This window comes from Myiozetetes cayanensis, unplaced genomic scaffold (genome assembly GCF_022539395.1).
Source record: "Myiozetetes cayanensis isolate MyiCay16 unplaced genomic scaffold, myiCay2020 scf1, whole genome shotgun sequence".
NCBI classification, from domain to species: Eukaryota; Metazoa; Chordata; class Aves; order Passeriformes; family Tyrannidae; genus Myiozetetes; species Myiozetetes cayanensis.
This window is the reverse complement of record NW_026086604.1, coordinates 85,604,463-85,626,978: the sequence shown is the minus strand read 5'-3', so window position 1 is coordinate 85,626,978 and position 22,516 is coordinate 85,604,463. Positions and strand designations below refer to the sequence as shown.

Below are 22,516 nucleotides of genomic sequence, written 5' to 3'. Positions count from 1 at the left end.
ATGAATATTTGAAAGGTTAGTTCACTTCTTACTTCATTTTGTCGTATACTGTTTTGATTCTAGAAACATTGTCTTTCAAAGTGGGTAGAAAAGTTAGCATTCTTAAAGATTTTTGTGTGTTCCTCACTTCATTTCTTACTCAAGTGTCAATGCAAGTTTCCAGATTATAAAAAACCAACCAAACCCCACCTCAACAAAACCAATCAAAAACCTTAGCTTAAGATAAGCTGAACTGGTCTGTCAGTTCACTAGCAATGTTTTAACGTTGGTTTTAAAAACAGCAACACTCTTGTTGAGTCACACATTTGGACGGGTCATTTAAATGTAGAATGTGGTCCCTCCATTTTTAACAAAGTTAAGAGTGCTAACTTTAATTGCTTAAATATCTTTGCACAATTCAGTTAACATTTCTTTTAACACATGAAAGAAAAAAAATTATATTTTAATTGATAAATTGACTTCTATATTGGTTTCTACAGCAGCACTTAGCAGACAACTTCACTTGTACATTCTTTAGTCTTAACTTGTGTGCTGCTTTAGGAACTTCCCACCAAGTAAATATAAATACGAAGATCTGTCTTGGATAGATGTTTTATAACATTCATAATGCTCAGTCCTTAAAAAAAAAAAAAAAAGGTAGGTAGATAATTAAAATGTGTCCTGACACAGAAATGGACACAAGAAAATTGTACAGGTAAGCATAACCTGGACAATTCTGGGCTCTAATAAGTGTTTTCTGTATATATATAATTTTTGATAGAGGATTTACAGGTAGACCAAGTTACTTTTAGAGTGGAAATACTTAATTTCAGAAATTTCTCATCATTTTTCAGGGGGCTTAAATCTCTGCTTCTGCCATGTCTCATGTTAGCTACTCTTGTTCCTTGCTATTTAGAAACTCACCTTCTGTACTTACAAAGATCTCACTGAAATCTTGAGATCTGTTCGAGAATTGTGGAGTGGGCTTTAGTACAAATGTGTTGGAGACTTCATGATCCAATTTTTTTCGTATTTGACTACCTGAAAGCTTCAGGTGTTTGCTGTCAGTTCTTGCACTCTTAATTCCCAGTTTATTCAAACATTTTCTACCTAGTATTATGTATACAAGTGAGTTTGCTTTTCCCCTCAACTATGTGTGGGAGCATGTGATGATAAGACTTAAAAAAATACTTACACTTCTACTCAATTCTACTGTAATGAGCTGGTTTCTGTTTCAGAAGGGGAGCATGGGTGTGAATCATCAGTGCATTTGTTCAGGGTTTAGGGAATTTCACATTCATCTTACAGATTTACTGGTTTTATCTGCTATTCCAAGTGAGAATTATTTATGTTTTGTGAAGTATCTGTGCAAGTCGTCGTCTGTGAGAACAGCAGCTTATGTTACAGCTGAGACCACTGAAATGCAACCAGAGCTAAATATTGCTAAAAACAATACTGTCATCTTTATGGGCGTCTTTTGTAGAGATGTTGCTACAAAATGTCATTTCATTAATCCCAAATAGCTGCTGTTTCCAAGTATTGGGATTTCTCACGTTGCCTACATGCTGCCACTGCAGTATCCCCTAGCCTCTTGTGCCAGTTTTATTTTCTCTGGTGTAGAACAGAAGTGTTACTTGCTGCTGAAATACTATTAAAAAAAATTCACCTACCAGAAAGATGAAATGTTTAGAATTGGATTAGTAGTATTTAACTCTTTACTATCTAAAAAGCATTTGGTCATTATCATATGGTTACTTGAGCATATTTCAATTTTCTCTCTCCTGCACAGAGAAACTTAAAGGGATAGAGGGTTAAAAGCAAAGAAGAATGGAGACTTTGCCTTTAGAGAGATGACTGGGAAAACCAGATGGTATTGATTTTTCTCCCATCTCCCCCTTTCTGTCTAATGCCTTTTGATCAAGGACAACCAAATCTGTAAAACAACTTCTGAGAAATCACACAGATGTAGCGTGAGTCTATCTGAGACTGTATGAGGTACATTTTTTACAATTATACTTCATAATTTTTACAAATGAGGTGTACTGTAGCATGAGCTTTCAAATTAACATTGATGGTCAGTATAAAGGGTGTACATGGGCAAATCTTCAGCTGGTTTTAAAGGTACTTCCCACCTGTCTTTCTATAATATTTTATTATACTTTCACTGAACGTTAGTAAAAGAGACTTTCATCCCTCACAACCCCTTTCTCCTTTCCTAAAACTTCAGTTGCTGAAGGGCACTGTGATGTTTTACTTGTGTTGCTTTGCAGTTTGATGATGATGATGACCACAGTGATGTGTGGAATTTATTTTCACAGCGTTTCATAAGCAGCAACACTTTCATTTGTTAACGTATCTCCTTATTGCATATTATTATTTTGCATAATTGTTCTAATTTATTCAAGGGGCCTGACATGTTATGGTCTTTTAAGTATGTGCCTCTGGGACTTGAGGTTGTTGCCATATGGTGAGATAGTGCTTCATGACAACCTTTCAGCAACTGAAGAATTCAACAGTGAAATAAATATGATAATTTTAAGCATTCCGTGAAATCTTACACTTAACCACTTTGACTTGTCTTTTTCCTCATAATGCCAAGATAACTACTGCTTGCAGACAAGCCAGGTTGAAACAGGTGTTTGAGTTTTGCATCAGATATGTTAGTAATGTATTGATTTTTAGTTGTCTTTGTATGTGTAATAACTTCATTTTTAAGTGAGAGTTCGTGTTGACTTCTGAAGTCTCTAGGGGTAGTTATTGCTCTGAGACTTATAACTGAGCAACAGTGACTTTCAGGAAAATTTGAGTTTAATATGGGATTAGAAAAGAGTGAGTAGAAATAAAAAATTTGAAAAGATTACTCTGAACAAAAAAAAAATTGTTCCAGTTTAGAGATGGGTATTAAGAAAATCTGACCATTCAGATGGAACCAAAGTGTAGGCTTTTCATCAGCAAAATTGTAAAGAATTATTTATGAGAACTTAAATGTACAACATGCTTTCTGTTACATTCCTGTTGTGTCCTCAGTGATTTACCTACCAGATAGGCATAATTTCATTTTATACAGAGAAAACAAGTTAGGAGATACTACTTCTGGTTTACAATTGAAACAGTCCAATCAAACAGTCCAATCAACCACAGTAAATATTTGCTTTTGGGAGCTTTGCACCTATCAAATTGCCAGAGATTCTTTGTGTAGAATGTGTAATTTTTTGCCAGTGAAGTCTGCTAGCTAACATCTTAGTTGTTTGCCTGTAAGGGGTGATATTTTCATATGCTTCTAATCTTTTTTATTTTGTAATCCTTTTCTATAGCTTACCTCACCCTCTTCAAAATATTTTTAAATTGAGTAGCCTGTCTCCCAGGAATTTCATACTCTTGCCTGAATCTTTGGAAGCTCATAGGCCTAGAAATGGGGAGCCTGTTTTTTGTGAGGTACATCTTAAACTTCCTAGTAGGTGTTACAGCCCATTAGAGTATTTTTATAAAATAATTCTTCAACATTAGTTTCCTTCTCTCTACACACACATACATTAATTTCAGTTATAGCTGATGGAACACTAATTTACACTCTTCAGTGTGGGTGTGGATCCTCAGTTATTACAGGGAACTCTGAGACTCTAAGTAAGGTGTAATATAGATGTACTTTGCAATTCAAATGAGACACTCCCTTATATTAACTATTTTATATGAAAATGTGACTCAGAAGTGCTTTTGTCCGTGAAATGCACCCAAGTAAAAATACAGATGAAGAAGCGGTAGAACTTGGGTATCTTTATTCTCAGTTAAAAGACAATAGATTATCAAAAATCTGCTTGTCAGTGCTGTTGATTTGGAACAACAGTATGTTAAAAGAGATTAACTGAGAAAGATGGAAATAAAGGAATAGAACTGTAAAATCATCAAGAAATTCAGTTGTAAGCTCTTCTATTCAAAAGCCTGCTTCATATTCTTTCTGATCTGTTTGCATCTATGCAGGTGATATATGGTTTGTCTGCCGCATAAATGCTGAAATTGGAAGTAGATTTTTCTCCAAGTAAATTTGCTTAGCCATAAATAGCCATACATTGATTTTATAATTGTATGTGTATACAGAACCTAGTATGTAATTTTTTCTACTTTTTTTTTTTTTTTTTTGCTAGAAAGAAGGATCAGTAGGCCTATTTGGTTTTTTCCCCCTTTTGGTTTTTAATCTTATCACTTCTTTTAATCTTTAGTGTGTTTCACAGTCTTTAACTTCAAAGTGTAATTGCAGTGATGCAGCTGCTTAATGGATTGCTACATTTAATATTTTCCCCCCTAAGAGCAGTGTTTCTTCTTTGCATCTCTAATTGGATCATGCTGCTGCTGTCCCTGATGGAAATGCCAGGCTTCATATTCACCATACACCTGAGCACATGCTTACTCACTAGGTAATCCTAAGTTTTTTATTATTATTATTAAAATTGAATTGTATTACGTGTGGGGGTTTTCTTGTGCTTCAATTTTATTGCAAAAGAAATGTGAGGGGCAATGCTGTCATGCACCTTTTGCTGCGCCAAGCTTTCGGATTCAGGCTGGGTCTTTGTACCCAACCGCTGCATGTCTTAAATGTTAGATTTATAGTACTTCAGAGCCCAGCTCCAGGGCGAGATATAAAGACACCACAGATTTGGGAGGGGGATTGATTTTGTAGCAAGCATTACTTGTTGCTGCTCTGTGCACATTCCTGCAGGCGTGGCCTTTATTTTCCATGCTGGTAGTGACTACAGCTACCGCAGCTGCTGCGGAACACTGCGCATCCCATCTCCCACTCGGCAGGCAGGCAGGAGGTGAGTAATTGTTCATTGTTGCTGCATCTGAAGGATTCCCCTTTATCCTCCCACACTACCTTGGACCCTTTAGGAAGATTTTCATCTATTAAACTTTCCCTCCTCTATTGGAGGAACTAAACCTCTTTCAGCATTTTCAGGCTGGTGATCTAATTTGACAGCTCGTAGGTGATGTCTGTTCCTCTTCAAAGAGTCAGGTAGCCCCGGGCTAGCCAGCTGCATTGTGGATTCTGCAGATTTGGCTTGCTGTTCCTGCTGGGTGTCATCTGTCTTCTTAGTCTTGCGGTGGATAATTTTTGTCCTCCCTAGCATCATCTGCCTGAGCAGTTTCTGCCTGGCAGGCCTGTCCATACAGGTTGAGCATCAAATACAGTAGCCGCACGGCTAATGTGACAAGGCACTCCTCCAAACAGCGCAGCCCCGGGCCTGCTTTGGCCAGCATCAGCATCGCAGCCCGCAAACCTCCAGCCATCATGATCGTGGTCTTGGTCTCCCATCACGGGTGCAGCCCATGGACTTATTCTGCTGGCGCAAAGTATGTCCCCCGCCTCGCCCTCTTAAGGGCCGTCGCTCCGATTCCTCCCATCTGGGCAGATGTCTGCCTCAACAGGTTTGGGTTTCCCTGCCTGTTGCCGGCATTTGACTCGGACACCGCCACTTGGATGAAACAATACTTTAGTGGATTATCATTGCTAGACAGCCTGTGGGGGAAATGACAGGACTCGGCACGTTCATCTGAAGATTTTGCAATTCAGAGTGCTGCTAACGCTAATGGGAAGTGGCAGGGTGATCCCTAAAAGAGAAAGCGGGTTCCATTGCACGGCAAAAGTGACAGAGGTTGTTTAGCCTATCTTCCAAAAAAATACATGATGACTACATATGTTGATTTTCATGCTCCAAGCCATAGCCATTTCCATATTTTTGTGACTTGATGACTACTTTCTACAAACTGACAGGTTAGGGGCTCCACAAGTATTGTCTTTTTATAGCCATCACCCCTTTAAGTCCTCCTTAATTTTTTTGAATATGTTTTGAAAATATGGGGCAGTGAGAGTGAGCAGGGAGTGGGGGGGACAACAAAAGAGACATAAATGCAACAATAAAGCATATTCTTTAAAAAAAATATTCAAACAAAGGAGGAATGGTTTCAGGACAGTAGTCCTAGAAACCAATGCAGCTGCCTGTCACAGGATTTGCCCTTGTTGCATTCCCATAATTCTGAACCTGACATTATTCATGATGTAAGAACTATTTCCTAGAAATGCAGCAGTTGCAAAGCCCCTTAACTACAGGATTTCCTCCTTAAAAAATAAGAAGCTGGAACATAGGGCTTAGAGGGGGAAATAACTTGTTTGAGAGAAAGACTACGAAAGAATGGCAGCTAGGCAGGAAAGGGATAAAATTAACATTTGAAAAATTCTACCCCAGATTATTATTTATGATGGAGCCAGCTGGAATATCCTACAGATGTTATTAATATATGAGCATTAGTGTAATCTAATGGTGATTGTCAGTTGCTTATGTGCTTTGAATTCAAATGGGAAAATATAAATACTAATCTATAGGTTGCAAGAGGTGGTTATTTTGAGGTGAAAAAAAGATCATGTGGAAGGGAACTATTTTTAAAATAATTCTTATATCTGTTAGTTGCCTAATTAATATTTACAGATTATGTGACAGTGAAGGAGTGAAATACTTTTAGATTATGTATTTATACTGAATTTAGTAATAATGTTAAGTATTGAACACTTCCCAGTGTGAGATGCATTTTATTATTTAAACAGATTCTAACTGTATTTTGACTGATTTTGGAGTAGATTGTTTCAACAAAACCAATTCACTCATTTTTAACCCTGAGTTTAGAAGATTATAGGTATTGTCATATATATATATATGACGACATATATATAGGTATTGTCATATATACTAATTTCAGTGAACAGTTTCTGAGCTTTGATGATGGGACACAAAATTTATAATAGGATCATTTTTTTGTGTCAGTTGTAATAGCTCTAAAAACTTTTTTTTTTTTTTTGGCCACACCATTATTCCTGCACATAAAAGCTGTGGAGAGTAGAACATGGGCAGAACTAATTTCTAAGAAAGGAATATATATCGCTCCTGTTTTCTACGAATAAACTAGTAATTGTTCCTGCTAAACTGGCTCCTTTATGGTATACCAGGTCAGAATACTGAAGCTGCAGCAGGTGTAGCAGAATTTGTGGTCCAGTTCTTCCTTCATTGTAACCAGGATCAACCTATTCTAAAAGTCACTGAGTTTATGTGGCATGAAGAAAAAAATCACAAACAGAAGTTAATATACTGTAATTTATAAGGGAGAGGTGGTAAAAGGGGGCAGGAGTGGGTATACTGAAAATATCCTGATGCTGTCAGAGTCACAGAATGGGTCAGTTTGGAAGGGACCACAGTGGGTCATGTGCTCCAACCTCCCTGATCAATCAGGGCCATCCTAGAGCACAGGGCACAGGATTGCGTCCAGACGGTTCTTGAATATCTCCAGTGAGGGAGAGTCCACAACCTCTCTGGGCAGTCTGTTCCAGTGCTCAGTCACCCATGCAGTAAAGAAGTTCTTCCTCACATTCAGGTGGAACTTCCTGTGCGTCTGTTTCTACCTGTTGCCTCTTGTCCTATTGCTTGGCACCACCAAGATGAGCCTAGGTCCATCTTCTTGACACTCTCCCTTGAGATACTTGTAGACACTAATGAGGTCCTCTCTCAGTCTTTTTTTCCAAGGCTGAACAAGCCCTGTTTCCTCAGCCTGCCCTCATAAGAGAGATGCTCCAGTCTACCAATCAACTTTGTAGCTCTCTGTTGGACTTGCTCCAGGAGCTCCGTGTCTCTCTTGTACTGAGGAGCCTCTTTTGTACTCTCAAATAGTCTTAAAAGAAATGTATAAGGATTTTACATAATTTTTGCCTTTTTGTTGTTGTTGTTGTAAAAGACTGCTCCTCTTATTCTTTTCTTTCAGCCCATGCGTTCAGAAGTTGTTACTCGTGTTTGCTACACGCAGAAGGCAAGTGGGTTTCCTGAATGTGTGTCTCTTACTATATTTATCTGAATCACAGAATCAATTAGATTGGAAAAGATCTTTGAAATCATCAAGTCCAATCTATGACTGAACACCACTCTACCAACTAGACCTTTCCACTAAGTGCCACGTCCAGCCTCTCCTTAAACACCTCTGGGGATGGTGACTCCATCACCTCCCTGAGCAGCCTGTTCCAATGTTTAATCACCCTTTCTGTGAAGAAATTCCTCCTGTTGGCCAACCTGAACCTCCCCTGGGGCACCTTGAGGCCTTTTCCTCTGGTCCTGTCGCTGCTTGCCTGGCTACAACCTCCTTTCAGGTAGAGAGCGATAAGCTCCCCTCCCCGAGCCTTCTTTTCTCCGGGCTAAACAACCTCATCTCCCTCAGTCGCCCCTCACAGGACATGCGCTCCAGACCCTCCACCGGCTCCGCTCCCCTTCTCCGGACCCGTGTCCTTCTCTCCTGACAGAACACCCATCAAACAGCCGAGGTCCCGGGGGTGTGTTTGGGGGCGGTACCGCGGCGGGGCGGGCGCGCCGCGATGATCTCACGCCGCGGCACCGGGGCCCTGCGGAAGCTCTGCGGGCACGGCCGGCCAGGGCCAGGGCCAGGGCCAGGGCCAGGTCCAGGGCCAGGGCCAGGTCCGGGCAGGGCCAGGTGGTACCGCCGCGCTGCCCCCGGGGCCGCCGAGCGCCATGAGCGGCGCTGGCCCCGCGTCCCCCGGCCGCGGCACCGCGGCGGCCCCGCCGCACGGCGACAGGAGGCGGGAGGCGCCGGCCGCCGGCTCCCCCATCCAGGCCATCATAAAGGGTAAGGGCCGGGCGGGGTGTCACCGCGGCATCAGCAGCCCGGCTTCGGCCGCCTTCCTGTCCCACACCCCCCGGGGCTCCCTGACACGTTCCGAGGCTTAAAGCTGGAGACCTGCGAGTCCTAGGTGGCTTTCACCTCTCGGAGCTTGAAGCTAGGCGTTCCTTCGGGAAACTGAGTCTGCCACCGAGGCCTTGCCACCGGCGTGCGAAGTTTCCTGGGAAGCTCCTACTTTGGTCTTGTTCGCCCCGAGTCTTGGCCTGGTCCATCAGCGCACAGGAGCGTTTGGACTGGGGAAGGATCTAGCCTGTGTTTTATTTGCTGCAATCACGTCATTCTCCAGATGTGGAATAACCGTTCTGCACCTTTTTTTTGAACGGGGTGGGAATCGGGATGTTGAACAAACAGGTGGATACAGTAGCGAGGGAGAGCCACGAGGCGGGTCCAACAGGTGGGGCAGGAAGACATCCTTTACATGAGACATCCTTTCCAAGACATCCTTACAGTTTGAAGCGCTTGCTGGCACTACGCTGCGTATTTCTTGAAACAGTCTTTATTTGCTGTGCTCTCACACTGCCTTTTGATTTAACGGGCTTTTTCTTTCTCTGTGACAGACAAGCATGATTTTCACACGTACTTATATTGTAAATTCTCTTTTTCGAGACTTAAATTTCAAGTCTTTGGCCCTGGAATACAAGAAAATGCTGACGGCTTTCCTGTGTAGGGAGCATTTTGCTTCTCTTGCTGCAGAAAACTCCCACGTCCTAGCATGTAAATCTCTATTAGGCTGCAGAGTTTAGTTCTGTTCTTTTACCACTATCTACAGTCAGATACAGAAGCTTGTACTGAGAAGAAAGAGGGTTGAAACGAAGGGTGCTGAGGCACAGAGGAGAACTTTCAGCCTTCCCAGAAAGGTGTCTTTGGCATCTGGTATACTGATTCGTTGCATTTTATCTAAGTTGGTGATTTGCTGAATAGATAGGTTACTCAACAAACACTGTTCTGGTGCTCTTTTCGTTTTGCATGTATTTTGTAGTCCTTCTTCAAACTGAGGTATGGTGTGCTACCATGTGTTGTGTAGCCTGGTGTAGGAGTGAGAGAAAAACTAAAATTCTGGCTTTCATTAATCTTCTAGATGTTGGGGAAATCTATTCAAGACTCTTGGATCACAGACCAGTAATTCAGGGAGAAATACGTTACTTCGTTAAAGAATTTGAGGTAAGTATTTGTATCTTATTGGATGCTGTCATAGTCTGAGACTTTCAACAGTGTTAGCATCTCTTTAGATATCATAATATGTACATAAGTTTTGCCAGAAGAATTTGACATGTTTGGTTTTTTTCCCAAAATAACACGCTTGTAGTATACATCTGCATCTTTAGTAAACAAGGCAGTAATTTAGGCCTTTTTCTTTTAAAATTTTTGGAAGGGACATAATTTCTTTTCCTGCAAAACACTGGCAGGAACTCTGATGCTAGAGAATTATGAAATCCTAACATCTTAGAGAAGTCCAATTGGTTCAAAGAAAGTACTGTTGGCCAGTGTAGGTTTACATCTGACTGAGAAACTGCTTTAGGCATCAGCTGGATTCAACTAGCACAGTTGTAGTTTTATTTTGCTTTAATTTTTGTTACACAAAATAAAGTAATATTAGTGGAAAAGAAGAGCAACGCTTTATGCAAAGTTAGAAAATCATTAAAAAATTAATGACTTCTGCCTGATTGGCTGCAAGTAAGGCTTAAGTTGAAGGTGCAAAAGTGTTTATATACAACTTTGCTTGGAAAGTGTAATTTGGTTTCCACAAGATGGCAGCAAAAGTTTAGAAAAGTCACATCTTATGTCAACAAAAGGCTGTTTCTGAGTAGATTTTCATTCTTACAGAATGTGGAATTTAAAATCAAAACCAGTCCTGAAAATGCAGTTACACCTCAAACTTCCAGCAAGCAGACCTGATTTGAATGACCTTAAGAATGTCTTCCCCCCTCATCACAGATTGTAGCTTATATTTTAAGCAGGTCTGTTTTGTCTCTACTGGTTTAGCAAAATACACACATGAAATAAACTCTCATCAGATCTGTATCATGTGGGCTTCAGAGTCATAAGAAATTATTTATTTTCTCTGCCTTCCCTACAGTAGGTAGTTTTACATGGCATTCCATGGGAAGGAAAAATTTAAACTCCATTAAAAAATTAGAACTCATATCTTTATAACTATAATTCATATATTTCTCTTATTGCACTTGAAGTCTTGTTCTGTTTCTTAGACAAATTTAATACATTCTTAGACCTTTTATTGAAATTCAGTTGCTGGTTTTTACTTTTAGGGGGAAATAACAAAGCAAAGGGTTGTTTAAATCTTTGCAACTTAAAATTTCTTCCAGAAATTACTCTTGTTTGTAACTTTGACATATCAGTTGTTTTTTTGTTGTGGTAGGACATATGCTTATTCTTTCAATGATGAGCACCTAGTGTGTAAAGAATGTAGATTTGCATTCAGAAAATCTGGAGCCTGTTTAATTAAGTGCTTTTACTTGTCTGTGCCTCAGTTGCTGAAGTTTTAAAACAGATATGTTGATCCAATTGCCCACTTTGTGGAATGCAGTATTTTTTGTTTATCTGGAGTAGTCATCTAAAGAAAAGTTTTGGTGAAATTGGGAGTGGAAGTAGCACTACGACTTCAGAAAAATAGATTATTTTTTAAATGGGAACAATAAAGCAAGATCTTGTTGTTCTTGTAATTAATCATGATCAGCGGTGATCCAGAAGAAGGGCTGCTCCTTTAGTCAGCTGTATCATATTATTTTTTAGTCTTGACTTCGTTGCTTTACTTCAGTTAAAACAATTTTACTTGAATTGTTTTAATCTCTTCCAATGCTGAGTGTGGGTCAGACATCAAGTAAGCAGAATCACTGCTATGTTGTTTCTCAGTAACAAATGAGTTATAAAACTGCAGTGTTTTCAAGTTTTATTGCTCTGTGTTTTGATATGCTGCAAATAATCTATACAAAACAGCACATTTTTCCACACATTGTTTTAGCCAGTTAATACTGACTTTTCTCACAAAGGCCAGAAAGGTCATTCAAAGAATTCCTGTATTTTAGTGTGAAGAATGGAACATTGCTCTCTTTTTTTCGCAAAACAATTTTTTTAATTGTGCTAAATAAATAGAGTAACTCTTTAGGAGACACTGGTATAGTCTTTAACATGAAGTTTATGAACTGGGAAACCATCTTTAGTTTGTAAAGTGGAATTCCTTATTAGCCACTCATTTTCTTTCCTTTTTCTGGCAGGAAAAACGTGGCCTCCGAGAACTACGAGTACTTGAAAATCTAAAGAATACAATCTTTGAAACAAATGAACACGTTCTTCCTAAGTGTGAGCAGGCAATGCATGACAATTTGAATGAAACATTCAAGAGATGTAAGCACATTGCTTCTTATTTCTCTTATTGCATCATTTTAAGGAGTGATTTAAATTGTTTGAATTCAAAATGTAGAAAATTTTTAGAAAAATTATCATAGTTGGATATTTATGTGCTATTTATGTGCTTTGTTCTCATTTCTGTGACATTTTAAAAGGGAAACAACAGGCACATTTTTTGTATTGGTCCAGCCACACAGCTCTTGCTAAGGTTACATTAAAGCTTTTTGTTTATTGAAGTAAAAGCTGTTTCAGCTCAGTTGTTTGCTACTCACTTGCAAATTTGGTCACTCCATGTTGACCAAAACCATGGACAAAATTTCATTTTTCTGAAATTTCAGGGTTTTTTTTCAGTTTGTTGCAAACATGCTGCAGTGTGACCTTCAGGTTTCTTAATTTTCCCCCAGGAGTGCGTAATACTGTCCCCTGTGATTTAAAACAAAACCTACTGCTCTCTAACTGTGAAATTTATTATTATCATCATCATCATCTTAGTCACAAATAGTGAAATAGGAGTAATTGCATGCTAATCTTAGTTTCATCATTATAATAATATATGTTTTTATTGCTCAGATTTTAAAAGAAAATTTATAGTTTATTTACTAATTTTTCAGTATCTTTTCTTTTTTCTTATTCATTCAGCAGGATGGCTTCTTAAAAAGAGATTTCAAGAGAGTGTGGGTACCTAGCTTTAGCTGCCAAATTTATGCGGTTGAAACTTGCCAGTGTAGGTTGTGTTATATTTTATATGTGGCATGTTGTATAAGCATTTAATTTCTTAGAACTTACTTATACAGCATCTGGCATATGCAGAACAGCAAATGGTAGATGATCCCATGCACACGAAATGATTGCAGGAAAGTATTTGAAACTTTAAATTTAGTCATGCAAATAAGACACACGTTCTAATACCATCTGACTGGAGTGAACCTCTGATGCTGCTTACTGGCTTTCTAATGGGTCAGCTGTGCAGTACGTCTTTAGTAATAGAATCATGGAATTGTTGAGGTGGGAAGGGACCTCAGGAGGTCATGTTGTTAAGTCTCCTGCATGCTCAAGCAGCAGCAGCTAGAGCCAGGACTGTGTCCAGTTCCATTTTGAGTATCTCTACAGGTGGAGACTCCACAGCCTCTCTGGGCAACCTGTTCCAGTGTTTGACCACCCTCACAGGAAAAAGTGTTTTCTTGTGTTAATTTGAAATCCCATGTATTTGATCTTGTGCTCACTGCTTCTTGTCCTGACAGTGAGCACTACAGAGAAGGGTCTGGCTCCCTCATCTTCATTCCATTCAGATATTTATTACATTCAGATATTTATTCACATTCTCCCCTGGGCCTTCTTTTCTCCCATAGAACAGTCCCACCTCTCTCAGCCTTGCTTCATACAAAAGATGCTTCAGTCCTTAATCATCTTTGTGGCCGTGTGCTGGACTTACTCCAGTAAATTAATCTCCTTTGTTTACTGGGGAGCCTAGAAGTGGACAGACTACCTCAAGTGTGGCCTGTGTTATTGGCCCTTGTTATGCCTTGCTGCCTGAGATTATTCCTCTCCAGATACAGAACTTGACATTTCCCTGTGTTGAACTTCATTAAAATTCCTCTCAGCCCAATTCTCCGGTTGCTCAAGGTCCCTCTGAATGGCAGCACAACCATTTCCAGTTTAAGTGTCCCCTAACCTGGTGCTTCTTCACAGACAGTAAGTCTGCTTTGCTCTGGACTTACCCTCTGGTGTCAGAAGCCTGGGATTCCTCAAGGCTGGTCTTTATGCTAAAGACTAAGGCAAAGAAGGCATTGAGTACCTTGGCCTTTGCCATGTTCTTTGTCACCAGCTCCCCTACCCCACTGAGCAGAAGAGCATTTTCCCCAGTTTTCCTTTTGTTGCTACATACTTACAGATTCCTTTCTTGCTATCTTTTGTACCCCTTGCTAAATTTGACTCCTGATTAGCGTTTACTTTCCTCATGCTGTCTCTGCTCGATCAGACAGCATGACTTGCCCCTGCTTCCACCTCCTTTTTAAATTTGAATTCAGTAAGGAACTCCTTGGTCATCCATGAAGACCTCCTGCTGCAGGCAACATCCATGCTTGTTGGGATGGACCTTTCTTGAGCTTGGAGAAGGTGATCCTTGTTACCATCATCCCAGACTTGGTTTGCCTACCATTGGTTTGTCCCCCCCAACTTTTTTTTTGTGAATCACTCCTTCACCTGTCATTTCCAGTTTAAAGCTGTCTCTACCAGGTTGGCCAGCCTGCTGACAAGGTTACTTCTACCTTGTTTAGTCAGGTGTATCCCATCTCTTCCAAGCATCTGTTGATGCTCAGAATGGGTCTCATGGATATAGAAACCAAACCCCTGCTGCCAACACCAACTGTGCAACCAGCTGTTAACCTCAAAAATCCACCTAGTTCCCCTCAACAGGAAGATTGAGGAGATCATTACCTGGACCCCCGTGTCTTTGACCACTGTCCTCAGATCCTTGTAGTAATTCCTGGTGTTTCTCAGGTCACCCCTGCAGTATCACTGGCACCTACATGGAAGAGCACCAGGAGTAATAGTCCAAACTTACAACATCCCAAATGTGAGCCCCTGGCAAGCAGCAAACCTCCCTAAATGACAAAACATATTTAAAGGTGGGGACCCTCTATCCCCTGTCACAGGGAGTCTGCTACAGCTGTCATTTGCCACTCTCTTCTAATGGTCCTGAGCAGCTCAGGATCAGCCACCAGATGCTCCAATTCACAGTGCTCCCAGCTCCTCATCAGCTATGTGGGCAGTGAACCTGTTCTGTAACTGGAAGTCCTCAGGGTGGCAGGAGCCTGCCTCCTGGTGTGGAAAGTCACCAGCTTCAAGATGGTGAAAAATTAGTAAGGTATTTCTCAGTGCCAGATTGTGTTAGTGGGAGAAGTGACTGCTTTGGGGAAATTAGTTTCTTTAATTCTACATTAATTAAATGTTAAATAAGTTGGGGAAAAAAGTGCAAAGGAATACAATTCCTGTTTCCATTGACAAGTTTTCCCAGGCTTAGTCTCATGAGAGAAGAGGCTGGCTCCAGCATAAAGATGTTCTCCATGTAAAGTGTATACTACGTCACTTTTTACTTTAAAAATAAGAAAAAAACTGAACCAAGTAAAACATAGAGCTAGGTCACCTGTTTCTACTTACTGACTTAAGAGTGTTTTTTTGATGTCTTCTGAGGTGCTGAGCAGTGCACTCTAGCTCATTAGCCACACTAGGGAGTGTGGGCGCAAGAGGACCTGTCTGCTTTTCTCTTTTTGGCTTCTAGAACACACAAAGGTTAAGCTCAGTGATAAGCCTACGTACAGTTGTAAGTGTAAAGCATTTTCTGCAAGTATTGACAACTCTTGTGCAGTTAAGTGGCACAGTGGAATATAATATTTGATTTGTAATAGTCTCACGTCTTTTAAATCCCTTTCAGGCAAGTTTCTTTGATTTAGAACAGCAGACTGATCTACTGCAATTTGTTGTTTCAGTGCAAGCTGCCAACGACATGATCCATAAACTCCAAGAGAAAGAGTGTGAAGTGAGAAAGGTAAAAGATGGGTGGATGGATACATTTTTTATAGTGTGATCTAAGTCGGAGTCTCGTGCTTCACAGCAAGTTCATCTGCCTTCAGTATAGCAAAACTTCAAAACATGTTTTTCTATACCTTATATACTTGCAGTAAAACTTCTTCTGGGGTGATTTCTGCACACTGCAAGTGGATCTAGCTAAGTCTTCCTACAATCTCCTGATGCATGGAAACTATTTTTTTTTATTTCCTTCACTTTATTTTCCCTCCTAGCTCAGACTATAACATTTGTCACATACAGGGAAAGCTTAAATATAAAAAAACCCTTATTTTCTGTGGAACAAAAAACACCTACTAACCTACCAGAATGGAAATGTAAATCTTTCCTAGTTAGCTGAGAACATTGACCATATTATATATATTGCTTGTTGAAAAGGAAGTGTGTTTTTCACTTGTGGATGGGTTATTTAATGAAGGGCTATATTATAGGAACATGCGAATCATTGGAACCTTTTCAGTTGGCTACATTTTGCTTATTTGAAATACATGTGCTTGGAATCTAGAAGTTGGAAAATTATACAAGAAATTAGTTTCATGTTTTCCCATTACCTCCTCATTATTGTGCTCCTGGGTTATCTCTTAACCTGCAAAATGCTATTTATAATAATTTAGTTCAGCAAAACTGAAGACGTTTCTGTGGCCATCAAGCAAAACAGGCCGTTCATTGATGTATGTAAGCTGATAATTGTGTTTTTCTTTCCTTTTTGCAATCGATGAAGATGGGCAGTCCAGTTGCAATTGAATACTGGCACTGTGCAAACAGCACACTGCTGAACCCTGACAGAGTTTGCTTGTGTCTATCACTAGTGTAGATACTGGTAGAGAGGTTAAATAGGAAATTCTTACAGTTCTGCTACTGTTAGTTTGAAGTAAAACTTTAATAAAAATTTTGTAACTTATAAAATGAACACTCAGTAAGAATGGTGACTATTCTTTTTTTAAAGTATTAGCTGTATGCTTCCACTCTTTGGGTTTTTTAATATGTAGTGGAGGAATAGTAATAGCTATTCAGGATTTGTAGCATTTCTTTAAGCCAATATATTTTTTGGCTTGAAACTTTCAAATGTGAGTAGTAACATTATTTTAAAATTATAGATAAAAGTTGTCATTGTAGTGCAACCACTTAAGAAGAAATATTTTTTCCTTTTCTGAAATTGCGTGTTCTGAAAAAATGATGGGATTTTGGTAGAATGTAGTGTCAAGTTATTAGTATTAGCAACCTTCAGTGAAAATAATTCAATTTCTGCTGAATAGAATGAATTTTAAGATTATTTACTTTACTAATTATCTTTTTCTTAGAGTTCTTTTCAGCTACTGGCCAAGTAACAAAACGGAAATTATGTTGCCCCTAACACACTCTTAATTAGGGTGTAAAGTAATATGTGATTGTGTCACTGAAAGAAGGCATACGATCAAATTCTACATGGTTTTGTTTTCCAGAAAACAAACCTTTTCCAAATCTATAAATTTAGAAATTATGAATTGGTAGTATAAAACACACTCAGTATTGCCTCTACAGATCACTAATTATGCTACTGTTGGAAACTGTTTTTGCTTTTTGAAAGTGATTTTTGACTTAACCAATACAAATCCATGCCAAGTTGTCTGTACATCTTGAAAACCTTTGTATTTTAAAGATTTTTCATGACTGCCAAGGGCATATATAACACGAGAGATGTGGACCTCTGTGCTTTTTAGCTAGGCTGCAGTTAGAACACAGTATTTTTGTTATGGTCAGTTGAATAAAGCATAAAGTTAATAGTGCTGGATAAGAAGAGGATGTGGTAGAAGTGGAGAACATTGTGGTAAGAAAGCACAATATGTATAGGGAAGATCTATGGGTAATTGCAGAGTGACAGTGTGGAAGTCATCTTTTTGTGCTGAGAAACTGAATTTTTTGTGGCTGTAGCTCTAGGTGTCAGTAGTTGTATGTCCTGCATTGGAGCCTGGGTTCTCAAGAGACTCTTAGTGTGACACTGCTAAGCAAAAGGCACAAAAAAAGCACAAAAAACTGTCACAAGAGAGCAGAGAAGGCTTGGATGAGGGAAGCCTTTTAGCACCTTAGCTTCAGGGATAGTGTCTGTGGCAGCTTGGGTCTTGCAGGTGGATGTGGGCAAAGGAGGAATCTGTCTTTGGTCGGATTTCTCTCTCATTGCTCTGTCATGCTTAACGAGACTAAGTGCCCATTGAAGATTATCCCACGGCAATAACATTCATAAGTCTCTCCTGTGTGGATTCTTTAACTTCTAAACCAGCAGGTTTGCACTGCAGCATGTTCTTCAATTGAAAGACTTGTGTCCTAAGGCACTCATCTGTTAAGCATCACACTTTATTATATTTGCTTGTTTGCACAGCTGTTTGTCTGGTACAAAGAGGAATATTAGTTTCAAGATTGTGACTGTCTCACACATGCAAACATACCCACTTGGCAGCCATAAGTATTAATGATCTGGAGATGCTGCTGACCATAGCTGGGTTTGAAGTTGTTTCGTAGGAAGGAGAGCTGCAGTGCCCAGTGAGCTTCTGGCCTGGAGTTTCCCACATTGTTACTGGGGTGGGAGAGTGAAAAAAGGATTCAAGTCCTCGATGTCTTTTACTTGGTATTTCTTATCATTCTTACTCGCTTGTGCCAGCATATCTTAATTTTATTTCTCATGTTCTAGAAATGTCTCAGGCTGTTCATTTTATATCCTTGGGTAGAAATGGTGCAGTGGAAAACAAAGGTAGAAAGTAACAACATCAGTTCCATGTTCCTTGCAAACTATTCATGAGGAGCGTGAGATTAGTCTAGATGAAGTGTAGTTTGGGTCGGTGCTGTGTAATCCTGTCAAAAAGTGTGTCAAACACCAGCATTTCAAAGCCTGTTGAATACAAAGTAGCACACCAGTCAAAGTGGTGTGATTTGTTAGTAACTGTTACTGCAACTGCTGCAAACAAAATGGATCTTGGTATGATCTTGTTGAAGTGTATAAAATGCTGCCCTGCAAAAATTGTGTATTTATATGTGTGACCTTGAAGAGCAACAGAGAGGCTGTTTAGGAATACATAAATGGATTTTCAGTGCCTTCCATTGACAAAGTGCCAGATATCGATTAAAGCTGTATGCTAGTGTTTATTCCTACACAGAAGTAGTAGCAAACTGTCATGGCTAATAGACCAAAAAGGAGAGGGGCGTAAAAGAAAAGAAGATTTAATCCTTTCTTTTGCTGGAAGATGGAGCAAATGGAAGAACACCTGCCTAGATTTATTTTGGCTTCTGCATCTATAATATAAGGAGACCAAACTGTTAATACTGTATGCAAGCAATCCACTCGAGTTCATTGCATTATGACATGTGAATTGGATTTATGTATGATTTCTCTTTCTGGAAATCTAAACATTTTTTAATTTTTTTTTTCCAAGATAAGAAGGTGAAAGGAATCAGACTTACCAGAAGCCAAGCAGTAGAAAAGTATGAGGGAAAAAATAACTTATTTATCAAGGAAGACATTAATCACAGTGAGAGCTAGCTGGCTAAAACAGAACCACTAGCTGCCAGTTTCAAAACATTTAATATCTCTGTTGTTATATTTTGTAGAAATATAGCATAGAAAAGCTATCATTGCTAATGCTATCACGATAATAGTATTGCAGACATTTTACTACTTGTTTTGATTGACTTTACAAAACTAGATGTTTTCTTTTTAGTTTCACCTTTCCATATGTTTTCTTGCTATTTTCCAGTTTCTCTGATACTTTAAAATTATGTAGCCCTCATTAAACCTCTTGTTTTAGTATGGAAATGACTGTTAAAAGTTCGCATTTCCTCCTCTCAGCTTCAGGCAGACAGGGTGATGGCTCGAGAAGAGAAGTGCATCGCCCACTGGGAGGAATTCATGAAAGAACAGCAGAACAAACGTGCAGAGGTGGATGAAGAGCACAGAAAAGCTATGGAGCGCCTCAAAGAGCAGTATTCTGAGATGGAGAAGGAACTGGCCAAATATGTTTCCTTTTAAAACCTTTTTTAATAATGATGGATTTGTGCCATTACTCAGTTTATTCTGACTTAAACTGAGGTTCTTTTGGAAAGCTGAAACAGATAAGAAAAAGGGAGAATTTTCTCTACAGGCTTGGTATGGGAAGAAAAGGTTTGCATACTTTGAACTTAAGTGCCTAGCTCTGTTTGTTTGGTCCAGGGCAGATGGAATGCCAGTATTTCTTTGCTGGAAAGTGGAACTGAAAATTGTGTGACTGCATCAGCTCAGGGAGTTGCAAACTGAAATTCCCTCCCATCAGCAGAGTATCATATCATTTAGGAAAACAGAGACTAATGCAGAGACTAATGTAATATTAACAATCCCAGTGTGCAGCCACAGCCCTTTCCCTAAAAGTAGGTTAGTAGGTTCCAGCCATAGTTGAGAATTCACTGGGAAAACTATATATCCTGCTTGTAGATTTCAAGAAAATAAACTTGTCTTACGGAATATTTTACTTTTAGCAATAAAAGATCTCAACAGAGTTTTAAATCCAATTGTAATTCAAACTTTTGGGTTGTTCAGTATTATGAAATAGAGCTGTGATTGGAAAGGGTTTTGCTACCATAAAAATGGCTAAATAAGCTTGGACAACAATTTCTTTTTTTTTTTTCTCCATGTAATTGTCTCAGGCCTGTCTTTAAGCTTTACTGTTCTAAGCAAAGCCAAAACAAGCTTAGAAGTAATCATGAGAAGCATATCGGTCCTTGTATTAGCTTTGTAGCTAGTACAGTATTTACCTTAAATATTTATCATGCTTTTGGTTTACTTAGGATAAGCTTGTCAGAACTTTATGAAGCAATTGAGGTAAGATTTTTGGTTCTTTATCAGCATAACAAACGAGCAGATTAGTGGTAAAATGCCTGTAGTACTGATCTGCTTTCTTAAGTCTTACAGGGGATGTAAAACTCCTGTATTGCTTTCTTTTATTCAAAACTTGCAGTTTACAGCAATGTAACTGAAGAAGTTAACTTAATCAGTTCATTAACCAAGGAAAATGAGACTTAGTACCTTAATGAAATTTGCTGCAAGCTAACCGTTAGTACAGGAAATATCTTTCCATAATTTAGCTGGTGTCCAATGTAGAATGGAAACAGGCAAAAATAAACAGAATTTACGCTTTACCTGTATTGCAGCAGTAATATACCAACAATGGTTGCTTGTATAAGCTTATGGCTTGGTGTCAAGGCTCCGTTCCTGGCAGCATGTTGATAGTGTGATTAAAGTTAGTAGAGGAGATGGAATAAGTATTTGAGATTTCTTTCAATAACACTGAATTCCTGCCAAGCTACTCTGCCTGCTACTGTAGACCCAACAGCTTCATCAATCATCAGCATGTATCTGGACTGAAAAGAGGACTTGCCAACCGTGGGACATGCTGGAATGTTGTTAATTCTCTGTTGTGGATGGAAAAAACATAGATGTCTGTCTCAAAGGTATCCCACACATGAAAAATAGGAAAGCCTCTTTTAGAACAACTCCTATCTGAATAGAAGGTGACTTCTTGTAGTATTTCTCAGTTTATGATGAATGTTGTAACTAAGCTCAGACTTTTCATTTAAAAAGAAAAAGTTAGTTCTTGCGTGTCTTTAGAATCGGGTGTGGAATAATTTCATTTGGAGCACAGATTGGAAGTGGCTTCCCTCTTACCAGATTATTTGATGTATATGTGCTCATAGAATCCTCAAAGCCCAAATATCTTTGTAACAAAATGCATTTAACTGCAAACTGAATTAATTTTTATTTTTGCACTGATAATTTTTATTGAGATATAGATATCTAATTAACTGTGCACTGGATTTTAGTATTTCATCAATTTGAGGGCTCTTAAGCAGTGATACAAGTGTTACAAGCTGGATATTCACTAGAAAATAAAGTGATATTTCCCAAACCTTCTGAGTTGTGTGGTCCTGGTTTTTTGGAAAGCGTCTAAGTGCTAACACTGAAGATGTGTTCTTCTTTTAGAAGGTTTTATGCTGAGGAATTTTTTATGCTGAAGATCATTTGAAAGCACTTTTCTTCAGTCTGTGTCTCCCTCTTGGCCCACTGTTATTCATTGTGGGGACTACAGTAAAAACTATCTGTTTCTAAAGTATTTCGTAACTTTTTTTTGTATGATATGTTGTAGGTTTTGAGGTACCTGGACGTGCTTAATCATCTTTGAAGCAACTTGCCAACAGTAACAGGAAAACCTGTTTTTTCTGTCCAAATGCTTAAAAAAATCCCAACCCATACCTGATGTGTCTAATACTGTGTCCAAACAAAACATGTCTGACTGATAAAAAAGGATTTTTATCTTCTGCAGTTTTTTATCAAGGCAGGATTATGGTCTGCCTGGACACAATAGTTGTCCACAATGCAACTTTTTTTACAAGGTTCAAAATCTTGATATTCATACTCTCTGTCATTTAGGAGAAATAGAAAAATGAGTAGTTAAATAAAATAGTTTTAAAAGTTTGCTTTATGTCATTGGTCCACAAAGGAAGTGTTTTAACTTTCAGTTTTACATGACTGAACTTCATAGTTTTAAAAACCTTGAGGATTTATTTAATTCCAGTTAAACTCGATAGAAGTTTGCATTGGAATCCAATAGGAGTTGGAAAGGATCTTCAACATTGTTAACTTCTAGTAACTTGACAAGTGAGTTTTGCAATCTGTCATTGTAGCACACCATGTGTGTAGGTTTTTGCTTAACTATTAGCACTGTTTGTTATGCTGAACTGTCGGTGTAACTGAAAGTGGGGCTGGGTGTCATGTAACCACTGGAATATTTTCTTAGTCTTTCTGCCCTAATGAACACATGGCAAGAAGCTGGTATCTTCCTTGGAACTGCTGTATGAAATCTGC

At 39.0% G+C, this 22,516-nt stretch overlaps 1 protein-coding gene across 2 annotated transcripts; it reads left to right on the top strand.

The window, feature by feature from the left end:
- Positions 1–105: 105 nt before the first annotated feature.
- BLOC1S5 (biogenesis of lysosomal organelles complex 1 subunit 5) lies at positions 106–21,565 on the top strand. Of its 2 annotated transcripts, XM_050316057.1 has the most exons (6): positions 106–4,391; positions 4,694–4,790; positions 9,782–9,864; positions 11,937–12,066; positions 15,558–15,616; positions 19,472–21,565. In XM_050316057.1, the coding sequence occupies exons 2-6, from the start codon at positions 4,712–4,714 to the stop codon at positions 19,649–19,651; spliced, it is 531 nt and encodes a 176-aa protein (XP_050172014.1). In that variant the 5' UTR covers positions 106–4,391; positions 4,694–4,711; the 3' UTR covers positions 19,652–21,565. The 2 variants fall into 2 exon arrangements, with proteins under 2 accessions (XP_050172014.1, XP_050171922.1); XM_050315965.1 differs by lacking the exons at positions 106–4,391; positions 4,694–4,790 and adding an exon at positions 8,430–8,649.
- Positions 21,566–22,516: the final 951 nt, after the last annotated feature.